Genomic DNA, 18,760 nt, shown 5'->3' with positions numbered 1-18,760 from the left:
GAATAAAGCCTAGTATAGCTGCTCTTCTTGCTGACTTTTCTACCTTTTGAGTGATAAAGTTGTCAGCTGGGTTGGTAAGGAACCTGTTCGATTTCCCCCTTGTTCCTGAGTTTGTCTTCCAGTTAATGTCTGGCTAAATAAAATCCCCCATTGCTATCGTGGTGTATTTTGAGATACATTTGTTAACTGATTAGCAAAATGTTCATCTATTCTTTCTGCTCCATTGGGTCGCTTATAGTATATTGCAGTGGTGGGTTGCCTCCGGTTCAAACCAGTTCTATAGAACCGGTAGTAAAACCGGCAGGAGGCTCCGCCCACTGACCCCGACATCATCAGGAAGCTCCTGCGCATGCGTAGTAAAGATAAGTAGAACCCACCCCTGGTATATTCCTATGGCAACATCATTCTTTTATCTTGACCCATAAGCATTGTAGCAAGCTTCCAACCTTGGTTTTGTGTGCCCCTCTTGGTTTTGTCCATCTCTCTTGTTTTGCAATGTCATCTTCTGACAGAGCATTTATTTTCTTTGAAAGTCTGTGAACACCAGCAAATCAACCTTACCATTGGGTGGATATATGTTAATCTTGGGCAGTAAATTATATGATCGGGTCTCTGATTCAACCTTTTAGTTCATAGTTTGCTGATTTCTTGGAGCTTCCTTCTTTCATAGGAAAGGTATATTGAAGAGTTTATAAAATGATCAACTATCTTCTAGATCTTCCTAGAACTCTTTCCATGCAACTACACACTTCCATCAATATATGTCAACGTTTAAGATGGATATAAATATTCACACTGTTCTTTTGTATCTTGTCATCTTTTCTTCATCCATTCTTCACCAGCTCATAAACACCTTCATAATAATGATGTGAATTGCAGTTTCTCAGAAATGTGCCAGTTGGTATTTTATTCTTTTGAGAAACAGCTTCTAATACTTTACTAGACCTGTGAACTTGGTGGTATTTCCATTTTTGAAATGGAGAGAGGAAGAGAAAGGAGCCACTTAGAATTGGATTCCCTTGATAAAGTGCTATGAAAGCTCCCAGTATTTGCTGAATGGAAAAATATTGAGAGGAAATGACCCTATTTCCCATGAACTTGGTGTCATTTCCATTTTTGAAATGTAGAGAGGAATAATCTTGGAGCATTTGTTTCAAAAATCCAAGTTTACCTTAAAATGCATCTTTAGATCTCTAGATCTCTAAGAGGGTTCGTTGTAACATATGAAAGTCCCACATGCATGATTTCCTAAGGGCCTTCTCTACGGAAGCCCTGATCAACATGCCTAACATCTGTAAATATGACAGCCAAACTAGCAGTGCCATAATCGAACCAGTATAATCCCACTTTCTACATTCTATCACTTTTCTCAGTAGTTACATTGCATTTTATTCAAAGAAGAGTGAGGCACCTACGATCCATATTCAGAAATTACTGGCACTTTTTTGAAACTCTGTGTACGTTCATCAGGATTCATAAAGGAAAAAAATCCCCCGAGTATCATTTTAGCTCCAGAGGTGGAAAATTTCCTTGGAACATTACTGGGCTGGAGGCAGATGGATTTCAAACTCTTACTGACACTGGCAGGAAGGAAGAAGAACAGAATAAGGTTAAATGAAAGAAGACTTGAGCCATCCTTCCATCCTTTCAAATACATGGTCAACAGCATAGAGCAGTCAAGTTTGCCAAAAAATCAATTGGGAAACGTCCACTGAAAAGGAGGAAGATATATAAAGAATAGAATTCTTTATTGGCCAAGTGTGATTAGTCACACAAGGAATTTGTCTTTAGTGCATATGCTCTCAGTGTACATAAAGAAAAAATGAAATATATTTGTCACAAATTAAATAAAAAAAGTAAAAATAAAACAGAGAGGTTTCCTTGACTCTGATTTCAGTATCCCAAGATTAATTCTGAGGGATCTTTCAAAGTGCAGCAGGAATTTCTGGCTTTCTTTCTCTTTGCCATCCTTGTTCAGCTGTGATGCTGTCAAGAAACAGAAATGAAATGCAGTCATTGGCAAATCAGAGGGAAAATTATAACCTTTATTCCCTGGTGATTTAGGCAAATTGTGTTTGTGTAAAATCTGTACATGGGTACTATAAGAGTTACAATTAGTTTCCCATAGCAAGTGCCATTTTCTTTCTCTTGTCTTGCAATCATCTTTGTTCTTACCTTGACCTTATACACAGAAAAGTTTCAGAAACTTTTATTTATTTATTTATTTATTTATTTATTTATTTATTTATTTATTTATTTTGTTGAGTACATATTAGATAATATATATAAGTATAAGCATGAAATGAACACATAAAATGAGTACAATTAAAGGAAACATTAGGCCAGGGACGGTAGGCACGCTGGTGCTCTTATGCACACCCCTTACAGACCTCTTAGGAATGGGGTGAGGTCAACAGTAGACAGTTTTAAGTTAAAGTTTTGGGGGTTTGGGGATGAGGCCACAGAGTCTGGTAGTGCATTCCAGGCATTAACAACTCTGTTACGGAAGTCATATTTTCTGCAATTGAGTTTGGAATGGTTCACTTTAAGTTTGTATCTATTGTGTGCTCGTGTATTGTTGTGGTTGAAACTGAAGTAGTCATTGACAGGTAGGACATTGTAGCAGATGATTTTATGAGCTATGCTTAGGTCCTACTGAAGGCGGCATAGTTCTAAATTTTCTAAACCCAGAATTTCAAGTCTGGTGGCATAAGGTATTTTGTTGTGAGCAGAGGAGTGGAGGAATCTTCTTGTGAAATATTTCTGAACACGCTCAAGTGTATTAATGTCCGATATGCAGTGCAGGTTCCGGACAGATGAGCTGTATTCGAGAATTGGTCTAGCAAATATTTTTAAATGCTTACGTTACTTATGTCAATCTACATTATCCCTCCCATGGATGCCAACTTGTTAGATCACAAAAAGCTTAATTACAAGATGTGATCTTGAAAATGTGATTAATTTAATATACAGAGAAAAGCTATAACAGTCCATTGGTCTTCCCTAAAATGAAAAAGGCAAAATAAATCGATCCTCAACTTATGGCTGCAATTGAGCCCAAAATTCCTGTTGTTAAGTGAGACATTTGTTAAGTGAATTTTGCCCCATTTTATGACCTTAAGTGGCCCTTCTGCAAAGCTCTGGTAGGACCTGAGTAATGCAAAGTATTTGGGATTGTAACAGTATGGGAAAGAAAAAAATTATTTTGAAAGATAATGTAGAGCCACTGAATGTAAAAGTTTGAATAGTCTACTCAGTGCACAGAGATAAGACACAAACACAGATACACAGATCCCCTCCCCATGTCTGTGGAATGGGTGTGGGTGGGTGTGTATGGATGGAGATAGATAGATAGATAGATAGATAGATAGATAGATAGATAGATAGGTAGGTAGGTAGGTAGATGTAGATAGGTATATGGGGGAGAGAGAGGGAGTGAGAGAGGAGAGAGAGAAAAGATAGGTAGATAAATAGATAGATAGATAGATAGATAGATAGATAGACAGACAGACAGACAGACAGACAGACAGACAGACAGACAGACAGACAGACAGACAGACAAAATGTGGACATAATGAGTTGTGCATTACAGGTAGTCTACGACTTACATCCACAATTGAGCCCAAAATTTATGTTGCTAAGTGAGAAATTTGTTAAGGGAGATTTGCCCCATTTTATGACTTTTCTTGCCACGTTTGTTAAGTGAATCAGTTGTTAAAAAAAGATGATATGGTTGTTAAGTGAATCTGACTTCCCCATTGACTTTGTTTGTCGCAAAAGAGGATCACGTGACCCCCGGGACACTGCGACCGTCATAAATATGAACCAGTTGTCAAGCTTTCAAACGTAAATCGCATGACCATGGGGATGCTGTGATTATCATAAGTGAAAAATGGTCGTAAGCCACTTTTTTCAGTTCTGCTCTAACTTTGAACCGTCATTAAGTGAACCGTTGTAAGTCGAGGAGTACTTGTATTTTTGGGTTGTTGTTTTTTAAGCACATCGTAAATTCCCACTCCAGGTCAGGGGTGAAATCCAGCAGGTTCTGACAGGTTCATGGAACACTGTTACCTTCCCACCAAAGGTAGTCCCTATTTTTCTACTTGCATTTTTCACATGCTTTCGAACTGCTAGGTTTGCAGAAGCTGGGACAAGTAATGGGAGCTCACCCCGTTACACGGCACTAGGGATTTGAACCGCTGAACTGCTGACCTTTCAATCAACAACCTCAGCATCTTAGCCACCGCATCCCTTAATCTCTATTACACTTCTCTTAACTACCAATAGTTTCTAACTCAAAGTTGCAGAAGTTTCTTACTCTATCATATCATTCACACATTCATCTGTTTCTTTTGTTTAGCCTGATTAATTTCCAAGTACTTATTTTTTTTGCCCTCAACAATAACTGTGTGGCCTATTTGAAACCAAGGGAGAATAACCAACTAGATATAGACATTAGACAAAAAAATCAGGGAATAATAAAGAAAGAAAGAAATGTATTTCCTTTTATTTAATTTGCATTAAAATCTGATTTGCTAGGATAGAAATAGTACAACAATCCTCTATAGCAGGGGTATCAAACTCGATTTCATTGAGAGCCGTATCAGGGTTGTGTTTGACCTCGAAGGGCTGGGATGGGTGTGGCCAGGGTGGGCGTGGCAGCTCAACATCACTCAAATTGGGGGCGCCTGTGGTGGCCCAAGTACTCTGCCAGCAAAAATGGGCTCCCGAGCTCTGTTCTCGGCTGTTGTTATCCAGGCCCAAGTAGTTAGTATTAAATGCAAACAGTTCAAAAACAGACTTTATTAGAACAGCTAAGAGTTAACTCATTCTCAGCATAGTCCAAACTAAATTAAAGCAAATTCTCAAAACACCATTCCTCAATTTATCACTGACTGTCAGGTTTCGGTATTATCTTAAATAAGTTTCATTTTCAAGCGCAATCTCTCTAATGAATCATTTTTATTTAAGAACATAAAAAGCCGACATTCCTGATTTCATTTTTGCAGCCAAACTGGCCCCTCCTTCCAACCCCCTCCTCTTCCGCTCTCCAACCCCAATGTGTCCCATTGGCCATCATGCAGATCCATCTCTACCTCCCGGCACGTTCTATTCACAGGAATGTAGCCCCCACCCTCGTCTCCCAGGAAACACTATCTGTACATACAAAACTAGGTAAAAGTTCATCTTGTTATGTCAGCGCTGGAAGAGAGCCTAATTTGGAACGCTGACATCCGGCCCCTCTCCCTTCACTTCTGTGACATCACCTATCCCATAGGGAAAACACAACAAGATTAGTCTCATCAGCCCCTCCCCGGCTGTGCACCCCCCCCTCCCGGCTTTCAAGGGGGGTCTGCATGGAATTTTGCTATAAGGCGATCAGCTTGGATGTTTGTGCTCTTCACCCAAGAAGGTTCTGACAATGGGTAACCCTTCCATTTAATTAAGTACTGGAGGCGCCCCCTGTGCCATCTTGAATCAAGAATCCGCTGCACCTCGTAGTGCGTTTGGCCCCCAACAACCAGGGGCCCAGGGGGTTCATGTGGAGTTGGCCTTAAAGTAGACCCCACTACAGGTTTTAGAAGGCTACTGTGAAAAATGGGGTGAATTTTCCCCAAAAGCCGTGGCAACTGCAATTGCACTGTAACGGGGTTGATTATTTTTATTATAGGAAATGGTCCTATAAATTTTGGGCCCAATTTCCTGCTCGGGAGTCTAAGTCTCAAGTACTTGGTGGAGAGGTAAACTTTCTCTCCCAGCTGAAATGGTCTTTGGGGAGTTCAGTGCTTGTCTGCTTGTTCCTTATAAGATTGAGCCGCCTTTGCCAGCGCCCTCTTTACATTTTCCCAAGTTTGTCTCAACATTGCCATCCAGTCGGTCAAACTGACTGAGGAAGGGGGCTCCCTCGGGTATTCTGGCATGGGAACAAAATCCATGCCACTCACTATTTTGAACGGGGTTAGCCCCGTGCTGCTGTGGACAGCATTATTATATGCAACCTCCGCAAAAGATAGGAGGTCTGCCCAATTGGACTGCTGGTAGTCGACGTAGCATCTTAAATACTGTTCTATCATAGCGTTCAGTCTTTCTGCCCCCCCATTGGTGCTCGGGTGAAATGCTGAGCTGAGCCCTTGGGATGAACCTATGGATCGTAGAAACTCCCTCCAGAACTTTGCTGTGAACTGGACCCCTCTGTCGGAAATGATTGTCCTGGGGACTCCATGTAGGCGGTAAATGTGTTTCAGGAACAGTTTGGATAACTGACGGGCTGAAGGCAGTCCACTACAAGGTATGAAGTGTGCCTGTTTGGAGAATAAGTCTATTACAGTCCAGATCACTGTATTTCCACTGCTCCTCGGTAGGTCTACTATAAAGTCCATTGCAATCTCCTCCCATGGTCTTGTTGGCTCAGCTACTGGTTGCAACAATCCAGGCGGGCACCCTGGCATTGTCTTCATCGTGGCACAAATGGTGCAGCTTTTTACATAACTGTCTACGTCCTTTCTCATGTGTGGCCACCAGAACGTACTAGGTGCAGAGTCTTTAGGAACCCGAAGTGTCCTGCTGGTTTAACGTCGTGGCTCCTCTTGAGAATCAGGATGCGTAAACTCTGTGGGACATAGAGTTTTGTCCCCCTCCATGCTAGTTCATCTCTTTTTGTCAAGAGATGTTGATTGTCCCGATACCAGGGGTCGGTCAGCGTTTCATTTTTTAATTTTGCAGTTAAGTCACTTGCAAGTTGGCCTTGCTGGTCACGTCATTGCCGTCTGGTGATCACTTGGGCCGCAGCTTGGGTGGAGGGGATGATGGCATTCACTACCTGCTCCCGCTCACTGTTGTATTGGGGCATCCGGGAGAGGACATCAGCCAGGAAATTTCTCCCTCCTGGGATGTGCTTAAGCTCGAAATTGAAATGATTGAAGTATTGTGCCCACCGCACTTGCCTGGGTGACAGTTTTCGTGGGGTTTTTAGAGTCTCTAGGTTTTTATGATCAGTCCAGACTTCAAATGGTTTCTGGCCTCCCTCTAGAAGGTGCCGCCAGGTCAACAAGGCCCACCTTACTGCAAACGCTTCCTTCTCCCACGCCGCCCATCGCCTCTCCGTATCGGTGAGTTTGCGGGAGGTGTAGGCGCAGGGTTGTAGATCACCTTGGTTGTTCTTTTGGAGTTACATGGCTCCTACTGCCACATCACTTGCGTCTGCTTGGATGACAAAAGGCTGTTCCAGATCCGGGTGTTTTAAGACAGGTTCTTTCGCGAACAGTCCTTTTAGCATCTCAAATGCCTGTTGGCAGGTCAGGTCCCACTGTAGGGGTTGTCCCGGGCGAGGTTTCATCGCTGGGCTTCCTGTCTTTAGGAGGTCCGTCAAAGGTTTGGCAATCTTCGCGAACGAGGGGATGAATTGTCTGTAGAAGTTCGCAAAGCCTAGAAAACTTTGCAGTTGTCTGCGGGTGTGACGGGGCTGCCATTGTAGAACTGATTGGACCTTGGCTGGGTCCATCTCTATCCCCTCATTTGATACTCGGTAGCCCAGGTAGTCTAGCCGTGATTGGTGGAAATCGCATTTTGGCAGTTTGACATATAGGTTTGCCCGTAGCAGTTTTTTCAGTACTTGGTGGACGAGGGGTATGTGTTCGTCTATGGTCTCCGTGTAGATAAGAATATCATCCAGGTAGACGAGGACCCCTTTGTAAAGGTGTTCATGTAAGACTTCATTTATTAACTGCATGAATACTGCCGGGGCTCCTTGCAATCCAAAAGGCATTACTTTAAACTGGAAACTACCCAGGGGGCAGTTGAATGCTGTTTTCCATTCATCTCCTGCCTTTATGCGTACTCGGTAATAAGCTTCTCGAAGGTCTAGTTTGGTGAAAACCTTCCCTTTAGCTAGGTGGGCTAACATGTCTTTCATGAGGGGGAGGGGATACAAGTTGTGTACGCAAACAGCGTTGATACTTCGAAAGTCGACTACCAGTCTCATGGAGCCGTCCTTTTTCTCTTTAAACATGACCGGCACCGCTACCCTTGGTTTCACTGGCTCAATAAATCCCCTTTGTAAGTTTTTGTCTATGTAGTCCCGCATTTCCTGCATTTCTCGGGGCGCCATGGCATACATTTTAGGTTTGGGTAGTTTCGCTCCTGGGATAATCTCGATGGCACAATCGGTCTCGCGGTGGGGGGGCAGAATGTCACACTCGGCCTCGCTGAATACCCCCGCAAGGTCTTGGTACTCCCTTGGGATCTGGTTTGCGTTACAAGCGGTGGTGGGTGCGGCTGCCAATTGCTTTGCTGCACCTTCTGGGAGGGACCCTTGTGTTGGTGGTGTTTTCTTCTGTAGTGGAGGGCTGCTTTGGGGTTTCAGCGTGGGAGGGAATTCTTCTGGTCGGGGCGGCAGGGGTTGGGGCCCCTTTGCTATTCTCAGCCTGCGGGTTCCCTCTTGCCACCAAATGATTGGGCCCCATTTGTTGAGCCATGAGAGTCCCAATATGACTGGTTCTGTCATCTTGGGGGCTATTATGAAGCGGATCGTCTCCCAGTGATCTGCGAGTTCTAGTCTCACGGGTTCAGTCAAGTGTGTGGCGTACGTTCCTCCCACTAGGGACCCATCAACTTGCTCGAAGCGAATTGGTTGTTTGAGCTGTTTAGCTCGGATTCCCAATTTTAGAACTGTGGGTAGGTTGATTAGGCACCGTGTGCTACCCGAGTCTATTAGGGCTTGGAAAGTCTCTTGGGCCCCTGTTTTGGGGGCTGTTAGGCGTATGGGGAAAAGAAAAGGATGGACGGGCCCACTCACCATCGGGTCATCCTCGCCTTCATCTTCCGTGTCATAGGGTTCGGGGGACTGATCTCCCTCCACTAGGATTCCTCTGGTTTCGGTCAGATGAGCAAAAAACTCAGGGATTTGGGGAGCTTCCCGCGGTACGTGGGTGACGTGCTTGGGCCCTCGTTCCGGTCGTGCTTTGGGCAGTGGAGCTGGTCCCGGTCTAGGCGTTTCACATCTTGCTGCTATGTGGCCGCTTCCTCGACATCTGTAGCATTTCAGTGGGCTCCGTGGGGCAGTTGGTCTGTAGGAGGGCTGTGATGTTGGGGTTTCTCGTCTGTTGAGTGGCCCCTGGTCTGGTCGGCCTCTCTCCTTTTCCTCTGGTGGTTTTGACGTGTCACTCGCCCGCAGCCCTCTGTCGACTTTTATCGCTACCCAGAACCATTCAGCGAGTCGGTTTGGGATGTCACGATAGGCAGTCACTTGGGAAATTCTTTTATCTAGGCTTGTTCTAAAAAAATACACCAGCAATCGCTCTGGTAGGGGAGGCAGTGTCCCAATGACTCTCCTGAATTCACGGATATGCTCTCTGATAGGCTTCCCCCTCTGCATTAGGTTTCTGAGCTCGTCTTCCACATAGGGGTCCTCCTCCTCCTCCTCATAACGGGCTCTCAATAGTTGCAAGAACCCATCCGCATTTTGTAGCTGGGGGGCCCTGTATTTGTAGAGTGATGCTGACCACCTCTTTGCTTCTCCCTCCAACCCTTCCAAGATAGCATTCACTAGGGCTCTGGGGAAAGGGTAGAGGTGTCCGAACCGCTCTATGTATATCTCAGCTGAATTGAGGAATTGGGCGAGGTTGTCTGGGTCACCATCGAACTTCCCTCTGAACTGGGGTGGCTCCTCCCTCTCTGCCCTCTCCTCTCTGTGCTGAGCTCTGGAGGGCCAGCCTTGGTGTTGGTAGTCCTCTGCCTCGTCTCTCATCCTGGGGTGGGGAGGTGCTGCCTTGTCTGGGCTTCGCTGCCATTCCCATCCCCAGCTCGCCCTTCCCAATTCACTTAGGGGTTTTTCTTTATCTTTTACCTTTGTATTTTCCAAGTTGGCTGGAATCACGACCGCTTCTGCTCCTCCCGTTTCTTGAAGCAGGCTTTCCTCCGAGAGCTTGGCTTCAGCCATAGTCCGTCCGACCAGATGTCTGGGAGGGAACGGGATGATTTAAACTCAGCCAGCCTGGATTTGGAGGAGAGTTTGGCTGTCTGTCAGGTTTCGGTATTATCTTAAATAAGTTTCATTTTCAAGCGCAATCTCTCTAATGAATCATTTTTATTTAAGAACATAAAAAGCCGACATTCCTGATTTCATTTTTGCAGCCAAACTGGCCCCTCCTTCCAACCCCCTCCTCTTCCGCTCTCCAACCCCAATGTCCCATTGGCCATCATGCAGATCCATCTCTACCTCCCGGCACGTTCTATTCACAGGAATGTAGCCCCCACCCTCGTCTCCCAGGAAACACTATCTGTACATACAAAACTAGGTAAAAGTTCATCTTGTTATGTCAGCGCTGGAAGAGAGCCTAATTTGGAACGCTGACACTGACCTTGGTATAATTAGGCAAACTGCCAAAGGCTTTTCTGGGCAAAAGTTCAAAAACAGAAGATGCCGACAAGAAACTATGGATCTGACCCAGCTAATTCATGGCCCTACGCACATGGGGGGAAACACACTGGACTTGATTTTTGTCTCTGGACAGTGGCTGAGTGATCTCGAGATAGGGGACATAGCCATCGAGCCCTTGTCATGGTCGGATCACTCTCTCCTTCGCCTTGATCTTCGAACCGCTGCTCCCCGCCGCAGGGAGGCGGAACCGATAAGATGGTACCGCCCCAGGCGCCTGATGGAACCTGATAGGTTCCAGACGGAGCTTGGGCCGATAAGATGGTACCGCCCCAGGCGCCTGATGGAACCTGATAGGTTCCAGACGGAGCTTGGGCCAATGCCTGAGGTCCTGGCTCACGCCTCGACTGGAGACTTAGTGGCCGCCTGGGATAGGGCGGCCGCTGGAGCTCTGGATCGAGTCGTGCCTTTGCGGCCTCTGACCCGGCGCCGATCTCACCTGGCTCCTTGGTTTACCGAGGAGCTGAGGGAGATGAAGCGCCGGAAAAGACGCCTAGAGAGTAGTTGGAGGGCCAGTCACACTGAATCTGACCGGACACTGGTAAGATCTCATATTAAGAATTACCTAGTGGCGATAAAAGCAGCAAAACGTACTCATCTTGCTGCTCTTATTGCGTCATCAGATAACCGCCCGGCCGCCCTGTTTAGGGTGACCCACTCCCTGCTCCACCAGGAAGCGAGGGAGGACCCCTTGGAGGGAAGAGCCGAGGACTTTGTTCAGTATCTGTATGACAAAATCACTCAGATTCGGGAAGATCTGGACTCCGACTGGGTAGATCCAGTGGGGATGACGGAGGCAGGTCCTGAGAATGTTATCTGGGATGAGTTTGACTCTGTGACCCCTGAGGACGTGGACAGGATTCTTGGTAGACTGAATGCGACCACATGTTTGTTGGACCCGTGTCCCTCCTGGTTAGTGCTGGCTTCCCGGGAGGTGACGCGAGGCTGGCTCCAGGGGATTATAAATGCTTCATTGAGTGAGGGTGTCTTTCCCGCCGCCTTGAAAGAGGCGGTGGTGAGACCTCTCCTCAAGAAGCCTTCCCTGGATCCAGCAATATTGGCTAATTATCGTCCAGTCTCCAACCTTCGCTTTGTTGCGAAGGTTGTCGAGAGTGTGGTGGCACGACAGTTTCCCCGGTACCTGGATGAAACGACGTATCTAGATCCGTTCCAGTCGGGCTTCAGGCCCGGGTACAGCACGGAAACGGCATTGGTCGCGTTGGTGGATGATCTCTGGAGGGCTCGGGACAGAGGTTGTTCCTCTGTCCTGGTCCTATTAGATCTCTCAGCGGCTTTTGATACCATCGACCATGGTATCATGCTGCACCGATTGGAAGGGTTGGGGGTGGGAGGCACCGTACTACGGTGGTTCTCCTCCTTTCTCTCCGACTGGTCGCAGTCTGTGTTGACAGGGGGGCAGAGGTCGACCCCGAGGCCCCTTATATGTGGGGTGCCACAAGGGTCGGTCCTCTCGCCCCTTTTGTTCAACATTTATGTGAAGCCGCTGGGCGAGATCATCCGTGGTTTCGGGGTGGAGTACCATCAGTACGCTGACGACACCCAGCTGTACATCTCCACCCCAGACCACCCCAACGATGCCCTTGAAGTGATGTCCCGGTGCCTGGAGGCCGTACGGATCTGGATGGGGAGAAACAGGCTCAGACTCAACCCATCCAAGACCGAGTGGCTGTGGTTTCCGACGTCCCGATATAGTCAGCTGGTGCCATCGCTGACTATTGGGGGCGAAGCATTGGCCCCCACGGAGAGGGCTCGCAACTTGGGTGTCCTCCTGGATTCACGGCTGTCTTTAGAAGAGCACTTGACGGCCGTGACCGGGAGGATTTTTCATCAGGTTCGCCTGATCCGCCAGTTGCGTCCCTTTCTGGATCGGGACTCGTTACGCATGGTCACTCATGCCCTCGTCACCTCCCGTCTGGACTACTGTAACGCTCTCTACATGGGGCTCCCCTTGAGGAGCACTCGGAGGCTCCAACTGGCGCAGAGTGCAGCTGCACGGGTGGTGATGGGAGCGACGTGGCGCTCCCATGTAACGCCCCTCCTGCGCGAGCTGCACTGGCTCCCGGTGGTCTTCCGAGTGCGCTTCAAGGTTTTGGTTATCACCTTTAGAGCGCTCCATGGCTTAGGACCTGGTTATCTACGGGACCGCCTGCTACCACCAATAGCCTCCCACCGACCAGTACGCTCCCATAGAGAGGGGCTCCTCCGGGTGCCGTCGGCCAAACAATGTCGACTGGCGGCCCCCAGGGGGAGAGCCTTCTCTGTGGGGGCACCTACTATCTGGAACGAGCTCCCCCCTGAGATACGGAGGATTCCGGATCTGCGTACCTTCCGTCGCACGCTTAAGACGTTCCTATTCCAGCAAGCCGGCCTGACCTAAACTTCTCCGCTTTTAAATGGGAATTTTAAATTTGGTTTTAAATTATTGGGGTTTTAAATATGGTTCAGCCAAATTTATTTAATTTGTTTTATCTCTATTTTAAATTTTGTATTTCCATGTTTTACTTTTATGGCTGTTCACCGCCCTGAGTCCTTCGGGAGTAGGGCGGTATACAAATTCAATAAAAGAAAAGAAAGAAAGAAAGAAAGAAAGAAAGAAACAAGAAGCAATTCTCTCAACGTTGTTTTCCGGCAAAGAGGCCAAGAGTCGTTGCTGGTCTTTTAAGCCTTACGGGAGGGGCCAATCATTTCTTGGTCCTACCTTCCTGCCTTCTGGCAGCTCTTCTCATACATGCACTAGGAACAGGCTCCTCCTGTTCCTCTGCCTCTCTACTGTCAGCCTCTGGAGGCTCTGAAGTCCACACATCACTCCCCGATGGCCCCGGCCCCATCTCTGCTTCTGACGCAGAGCCCTCATCCAGGCCTTCCCCACCCTCCAGGACTGGCCCATGTTCTTCCTCAGCCTCATTGCTCTCTGACTCCACTGCCAGTTCTGCAGTCTGCTGGTGGACCACAACATCGGCTGCAATGACCTCCTGAAACCCTCTGCCATCTAAAATGGAGCTTAGGTGTGCCACATGTGGCCCTTGTAAGCTCTATTTTCAACTGCAATGGCCTCCTGAAACCCTTTGCCAGTGAAAATGGAACTCCATTTTTGCTGACACAAGCACCGCGGGCTAGTCTTTCGCTGTTTCCAGGTAGGGGCACAGGCCAGATCTAAGCACCCCGCAGGCCAGATCCAGCCCCCTAAGCCATGAGTCTATAGCATTTATATTTTTTTTAAAAAAAAATCTCAGAAATTATATGACATATACATTTCATGTTAAAATGACCTAAATTCAAGACACAATTTTTCTTAATGGCTACCATATAAGACCTTGAAATATTGAAGAAGATAGGCAGAAACATACTGTCCTGTTCCAGTCTCCCACGCATGCACACACGAGGAGTTTAAGAGCTTTATTGAGACAATGTGTAATTTCTCCAGGTCCCACTCATACCAACCACAATTTCTATTGAGTCCAATTCTGCTCAGTCTACACACAGTGATGCAAAGTCCAATGGCAAAGACACAAGTCTGCAAGTTCAGACAGATGAAGTATTAAGTACAGGCCAAAGTCCATACACAGTAGTCAAGCTTAGGCTCCAGGCCAACATCCAAAAAGCAGTCTGAGGTACAAATACACGGCCAAACAAAGCACAGGTCTGGAGCCAATATAGGAGTTGAAGTGGTTCGGGAATAACGAGAGGTACAACCAAACAAGTGACAACAGCTCTTTAATATACAGTGAGACTTCAACAAAAACTCAGAGGCTGCAGCCCTCCTTATATACAATCCAGGAGGGACTGTCAGCCAATCAGAAACGATAGCAGGTTTGAAACTCCCGCTCAAAAGTATCAATACATAACACCCCTCCCTTCCCAGAAGGCACTGACATTCAAAAATTTACATATGTACACACAAAATCTCGCAGGTGCCCAGGACGAGTTCTCGCTCTAGTTGACCTGCGCAGTTCAGTGTTTGGTGGGGCGTCGAGCTAGTCGGAGGGACTTTCTGTCTCTCCCGGCTCCGCCAATGGAACCTCCTGGATTTTGTCCAGGGCGTGGTTATCCCCGGCTGGGAGTGGTGACTCGCTGGGGCAGCACTGGAACCAGGGCTTGTCAGCTAAGTATTCTCGCGAATCCGGGCTTGAGTTAGCTGTTTTGGGAAAGTTGTTATAGTTAGGCTCGGAGATGTCTAAATTAATGTTTGCTTCGCCGACTACCCTTTTTCTCAGTTGGTCTATGTGGCGCTTCCAGAGTCTGTCTACCCCTACGTCTACCGTATAAGATTTCGGGCCTGTTATGCCCACTATGGTTCCTGCAACCCATAGAGGTCCGCTGGCATAATTGCGAGCGAACACCGGGGACCCAACCTGAAACTGTCTTAGTCCGGAGGTTTCTCCCTTGAAATTTTCGTGCGAGTAGTTAGGGTGAAGCCTGTCTAGCACGCAACGAAGCTTCCTGCCCATGAGGAGCTCTGCTGGGCTTCTCCCCATGGCTGTGCATGGTGTGGCATGCTGGACAGCTAAGAATTGGTCTATCCTGGCCTGCCAGTCCCCGTTATCTAGTCTGGATAGTGCCTCTTTGGCCGTCCTTACAAAACGTTCGGCCAATCCGTTAGAAACCGGGTGGAACGGGGCTGATAGGGCATGGCGGATGCCCAGTCCGGCCAAGTAGCCTTCGAATAGGGTCGCTGTGAATTGAGGGCCGTTGTCAGATACTAAGGTATCTGGTAGGCCATGTGTGGCAAAAAGTTTGCGAAGGGCTTTAATGACTGCCTCAGCTGTGGTAGAGGGCATTAAGATTATTTCGAGCCATTTTGAAAAGGCATCGACTACGATTAAAAATGTTTGCCCATGGAAGGGGCCAGCGAAATCAATATGGATCCTCCCCCATGGCCCTTTTGGTTTCTCCCACTCTCGGATGGGCGCTACTGGGGGATCGGGGCGAGACTCCTGGCAGGGTCTGCACTTCCCCACCCACTCGGAGATAACTTGGTCCATGTTGGGCCACCAAACATAACTGCGGGCTAAACTTTTCATTCTGACAATGCCCGGATGCCCTTCATGCAGCAACTCTAAGACCCTTGTTCGTAGTTTCATTGGTACTACCACCCTGTCACCCCACAACAAACAACCCCCTTGCATAAATAGTTCGTTACGTTTGTTAACATAACCTTGGAATTTCCCCCCGTCCACTTTGACCGGCCACCCCTTCAGCACCCAACCCATTACAGTGTGAATAGTTGGGTCTCTAGCCGAGGCTTTCGCCACCTCACAAGAGGAAATAGGCCCCAAAGTCAAAGTGTCCAGCAAAAGAACGGAGGTTTCTGGCATTGGGTTGTCAAGGAGGTCAGGTAGGGGGCAGCGGCTGAGGGCATCCGCGTGGCCCAAGGTCCGTCCGGGTCGATGGACAAGCTGATACGAATAGGCCGACAGAAAAATGGCCCATCTGGTCAAACGTGGGGAAAGGGCAGCGGGGGTTGGCCTATCGCCCGTCAAAAGTCCTAGCAAGGGCCGGTGGTCAGTCACAAGTTCGAATTGCCGGCCATAGAGGTACTCATGGAACTTTTTAACCCCCGCAATTGCAGCCAGAGCCTCTCTGTCCAACTGACTATAGTTCCGCTCTGCGCTTGACAGGGTGCGAGAGTAAAACGCAATGGGCGCCTCTAGGCTGTTCGGCAGTCTATGGCCTAGGATGGCACCAACTCCTACGGGGGAGGCGTCACAAACCAATACAAGCGGTAGCGCTGCATTGTATTGGATTAGAAAACTGTCTTCCGATAGAAGTTTCTTTACTGCCTCAAAAGCGGCTGCTTGTGGTTTCCCCCAGACCCATAGTACATTCTTCCCCAATAGCTTGTGTAGGGGATCTGCGATGGTAGCTTTGTCTTTCAGGAACATTGAGTAAAAATTGAGCAGTCCAAGGAAGGCTTAGAGCTCTGCTTTGGTCTTGGGGGCAGGTGCGCTCTTAATAGCTCTCACCTTGCTTTCGGTAGGGTGGATGCCTGTGCCGTCCACCCTGTACCCCAAAAATTCAACGGAGGGGACAGCGATCATACATTTGTTCGTCTTTAATTTTAGTCCCGCTTCCCTAAATCTAGAAAGGACGTTCCTTACTCTGTCCCCTAGCTGACGTTCGTCCTGAGCGCTGACTAGAACGTCATCGAAATAGGGCACCACTCCGGGGAGCCCTTGCAGAAGGCGCTCCATGGTGCTTTGAAATAGGCCGGGTGCGACGCTTACCCCAAACTGGAGCCTGGTGCATTTAAATGCACCCCTATGAGTTACAATTGTTTGCGCCTCTGCCGTGGCATCATCAACTGGTAATTGTTGATAGGCCTGAGCCAGGTCTAATTTGGCAAAAAATTTTCCTGGCCCCAGGGAGTGTAGTAGATGATGCACGATCGGCACCGGATAGGCGCTCGGCTGCAAAGCCTTGTTGATCGTGCACTTGTAGTCGGCGCAGATCCTAATTGAGCCATCAGACTTTACTGGGGTCACTATAGGGGTTTCCCACTTTGCATGGTCAACGGGAACCAACACCCCTTATTTAATTAATTTGTCCAGTTCCGCATTGATCTTCGGTTTCAATGCGAAAGGCACCCGTCTGGCCTTGAGTCTTATTTGGGCTACGTTGGGGTCTAAATTAAGGGAGATAGGGGTCCTCACATACTTGCCCAACATGTCCCCGAAAACATCCTGGAACTCGGTCAGGAGACTGTCTTTTAACGATGACTTGAGCATCTGGTGGACGCCGGTGAAGCCCATGCCAAGGGCTCGGAACCACCCCATGCCGAGAAGGCTGGGAAGCTGCTTCATGACGATGGTCAGTGGCAGGTCTCTTTCGTAGTCTCCGTAGGTGACTCAGAACGTGCCCACGCCTTCGAGGGGGACTCGGTTCCCCTGGTAGTCTAGGATGCGCAGTCTCTGTTTGGAGAGCTGGTCCTTCCGGAACGACAGCAGGAGGGTCTTTAGGGTCGCCCATGACATTATGGAGAGAGCTGATCCAGTGTCGATCTCCATCGAGCATGGCTTGCCGTTGATTTCGACCACCGTGCTGACTTTGTCCTCGATTTCCGCGCTGGCCTGGTCTATGTGAATGCTGCAGCCATCTCGAGGTTCAAATTCGCGCCGTTTTTTCGCGCCGCCTTCTCTCGTTGGCTGTTTCTGGCACGTTGATTCTGGTTGGCTGCGGCGCTCATGTGGTTGGTGTTTTCTGGGCAGAATGGCTCTACAGACTCGCACCAAGTGCCCTTTTTTCTTGCAACGCCTGCAAATAGCCTCCCTGTATTTGCAGGACAGTCTATCATGGTGCCCTCCACAGCTGGGGCAGCTTCGCCGAGGGCTGCCTGTGTCTTTTCTCTGGTGCTCCGTTCGGAAGACGTCCTCATCCGACTCGGACTCCGAGCTGGATCCGGCGTCTTCTCTGTGCACCGGGGCAGACTTGGGATTGTCTTTGCTGGTCAGCAGACGCTGCAGCGTTTCTGCGGCTTTTGTGGAGGCTTCATGAGCCCTGGCCTCGTCTAGGGCTCCAGCAAGCGTCAAATCAGGCTTGGCGAGCAGGCGCCGTTGCAGCCTAATGTCCCGAACGCCACAGATAAGTTGCTCAAGCAACGCATCGTCCAAGTCTCTATAGTCGCAATGGGTTGCGGCTTTTCTCAGGCTGGCCATGTATGCGCTGACCGGTTCTCCCTCTCGCTGAACGCGCTGTCTGAGTTGGTATCGTTGCACGAACTTGGAGGGCATGGGAGCATAGTGAGCCCGGAGCGTGGCCATCAGGGTGTCCCAGGAGACGGTCTGGACCGGAGTTGGCTCACACAGTGACTCTGCCATCTCGAATACGTCGGGTCTGCAGTGGCTTAGGAAGAGGGCCCTCTTCCGATTAGCGGAGAGCCCCTGCATGTCGCTGGCTTCGAGCGAGCATTTGAACCTCGTTAGGTACGAGACCCATTTTTCGCGGGTCGGATCAAAAGGCTTGGGCGGAACGTAGGCAGACATGTTCGGTATGCCTCCTGTAGTTCGCCTCGTCGCCTAGCTGAAGCTCGTGGTCTCACTGGTTCGCTTCTTATGACCTCAATCCCACCTTCGTCGCCAATGAAGTGGTTCGGGAATAACGAGAGGTACAACCAAGCAAGTGACAACAGCTCTTTAATATACAGTGAGACTTCAGCAAAAACTCAGAGGCTGCAGCCCTCCTTATATACAATCCAGGAGGGACTGTCAGCCAATCAGAAACGATAGCAGGTTTGAAACTCCCGCTCAAAAGTATCAATACATAACAGGAGTCTGTTCTGACCTAGGCTTCCTGAGTTAGTAAAACACA

General features: G+C 48.4%; 1 protein-coding gene across 1 annotated transcript in view; it reads right to left on the bottom strand.

Moving 5' to 3' along the window:
- The window catches only part of LOC139324333 (vomeronasal type-2 receptor 26-like), a 34,644-nt gene extending 17,439 nt beyond the window's left edge, over positions 1-17,205 (bottom strand). The window contains exons 1-2 of the mRNA XM_070954055.1: positions 17,111-17,205; positions 15,597-15,886 (exon numbers count right to left, since the gene is read on the bottom strand). Of these exons, the coding sequence (XP_070810156.1) occupies positions 15,597-15,886; positions 17,111-17,205 (385 nt within the window). The remainder of the gene's footprint in view (positions 1-15,596; positions 15,887-17,110) is intronic.
- Between the last annotated feature and the right edge of the window lie 1,555 nt (positions 17,206-18,760).

This window comes from Pituophis catenifer, unplaced genomic scaffold (assembly GCF_029215685.1).
Source record: "Pituophis catenifer annectens isolate HBS135680 unplaced genomic scaffold, rPitCat1.0.hap2 SCAF_15, whole genome shotgun sequence".
Lineage (NCBI taxonomy): Eukaryota > Metazoa > Chordata > Lepidosauria > Squamata > Colubridae > Pituophis > Pituophis catenifer.
Note: the sequence above shows the minus strand (reverse complement) of the source record. Positions and strands in the feature narration are given on the sequence as shown.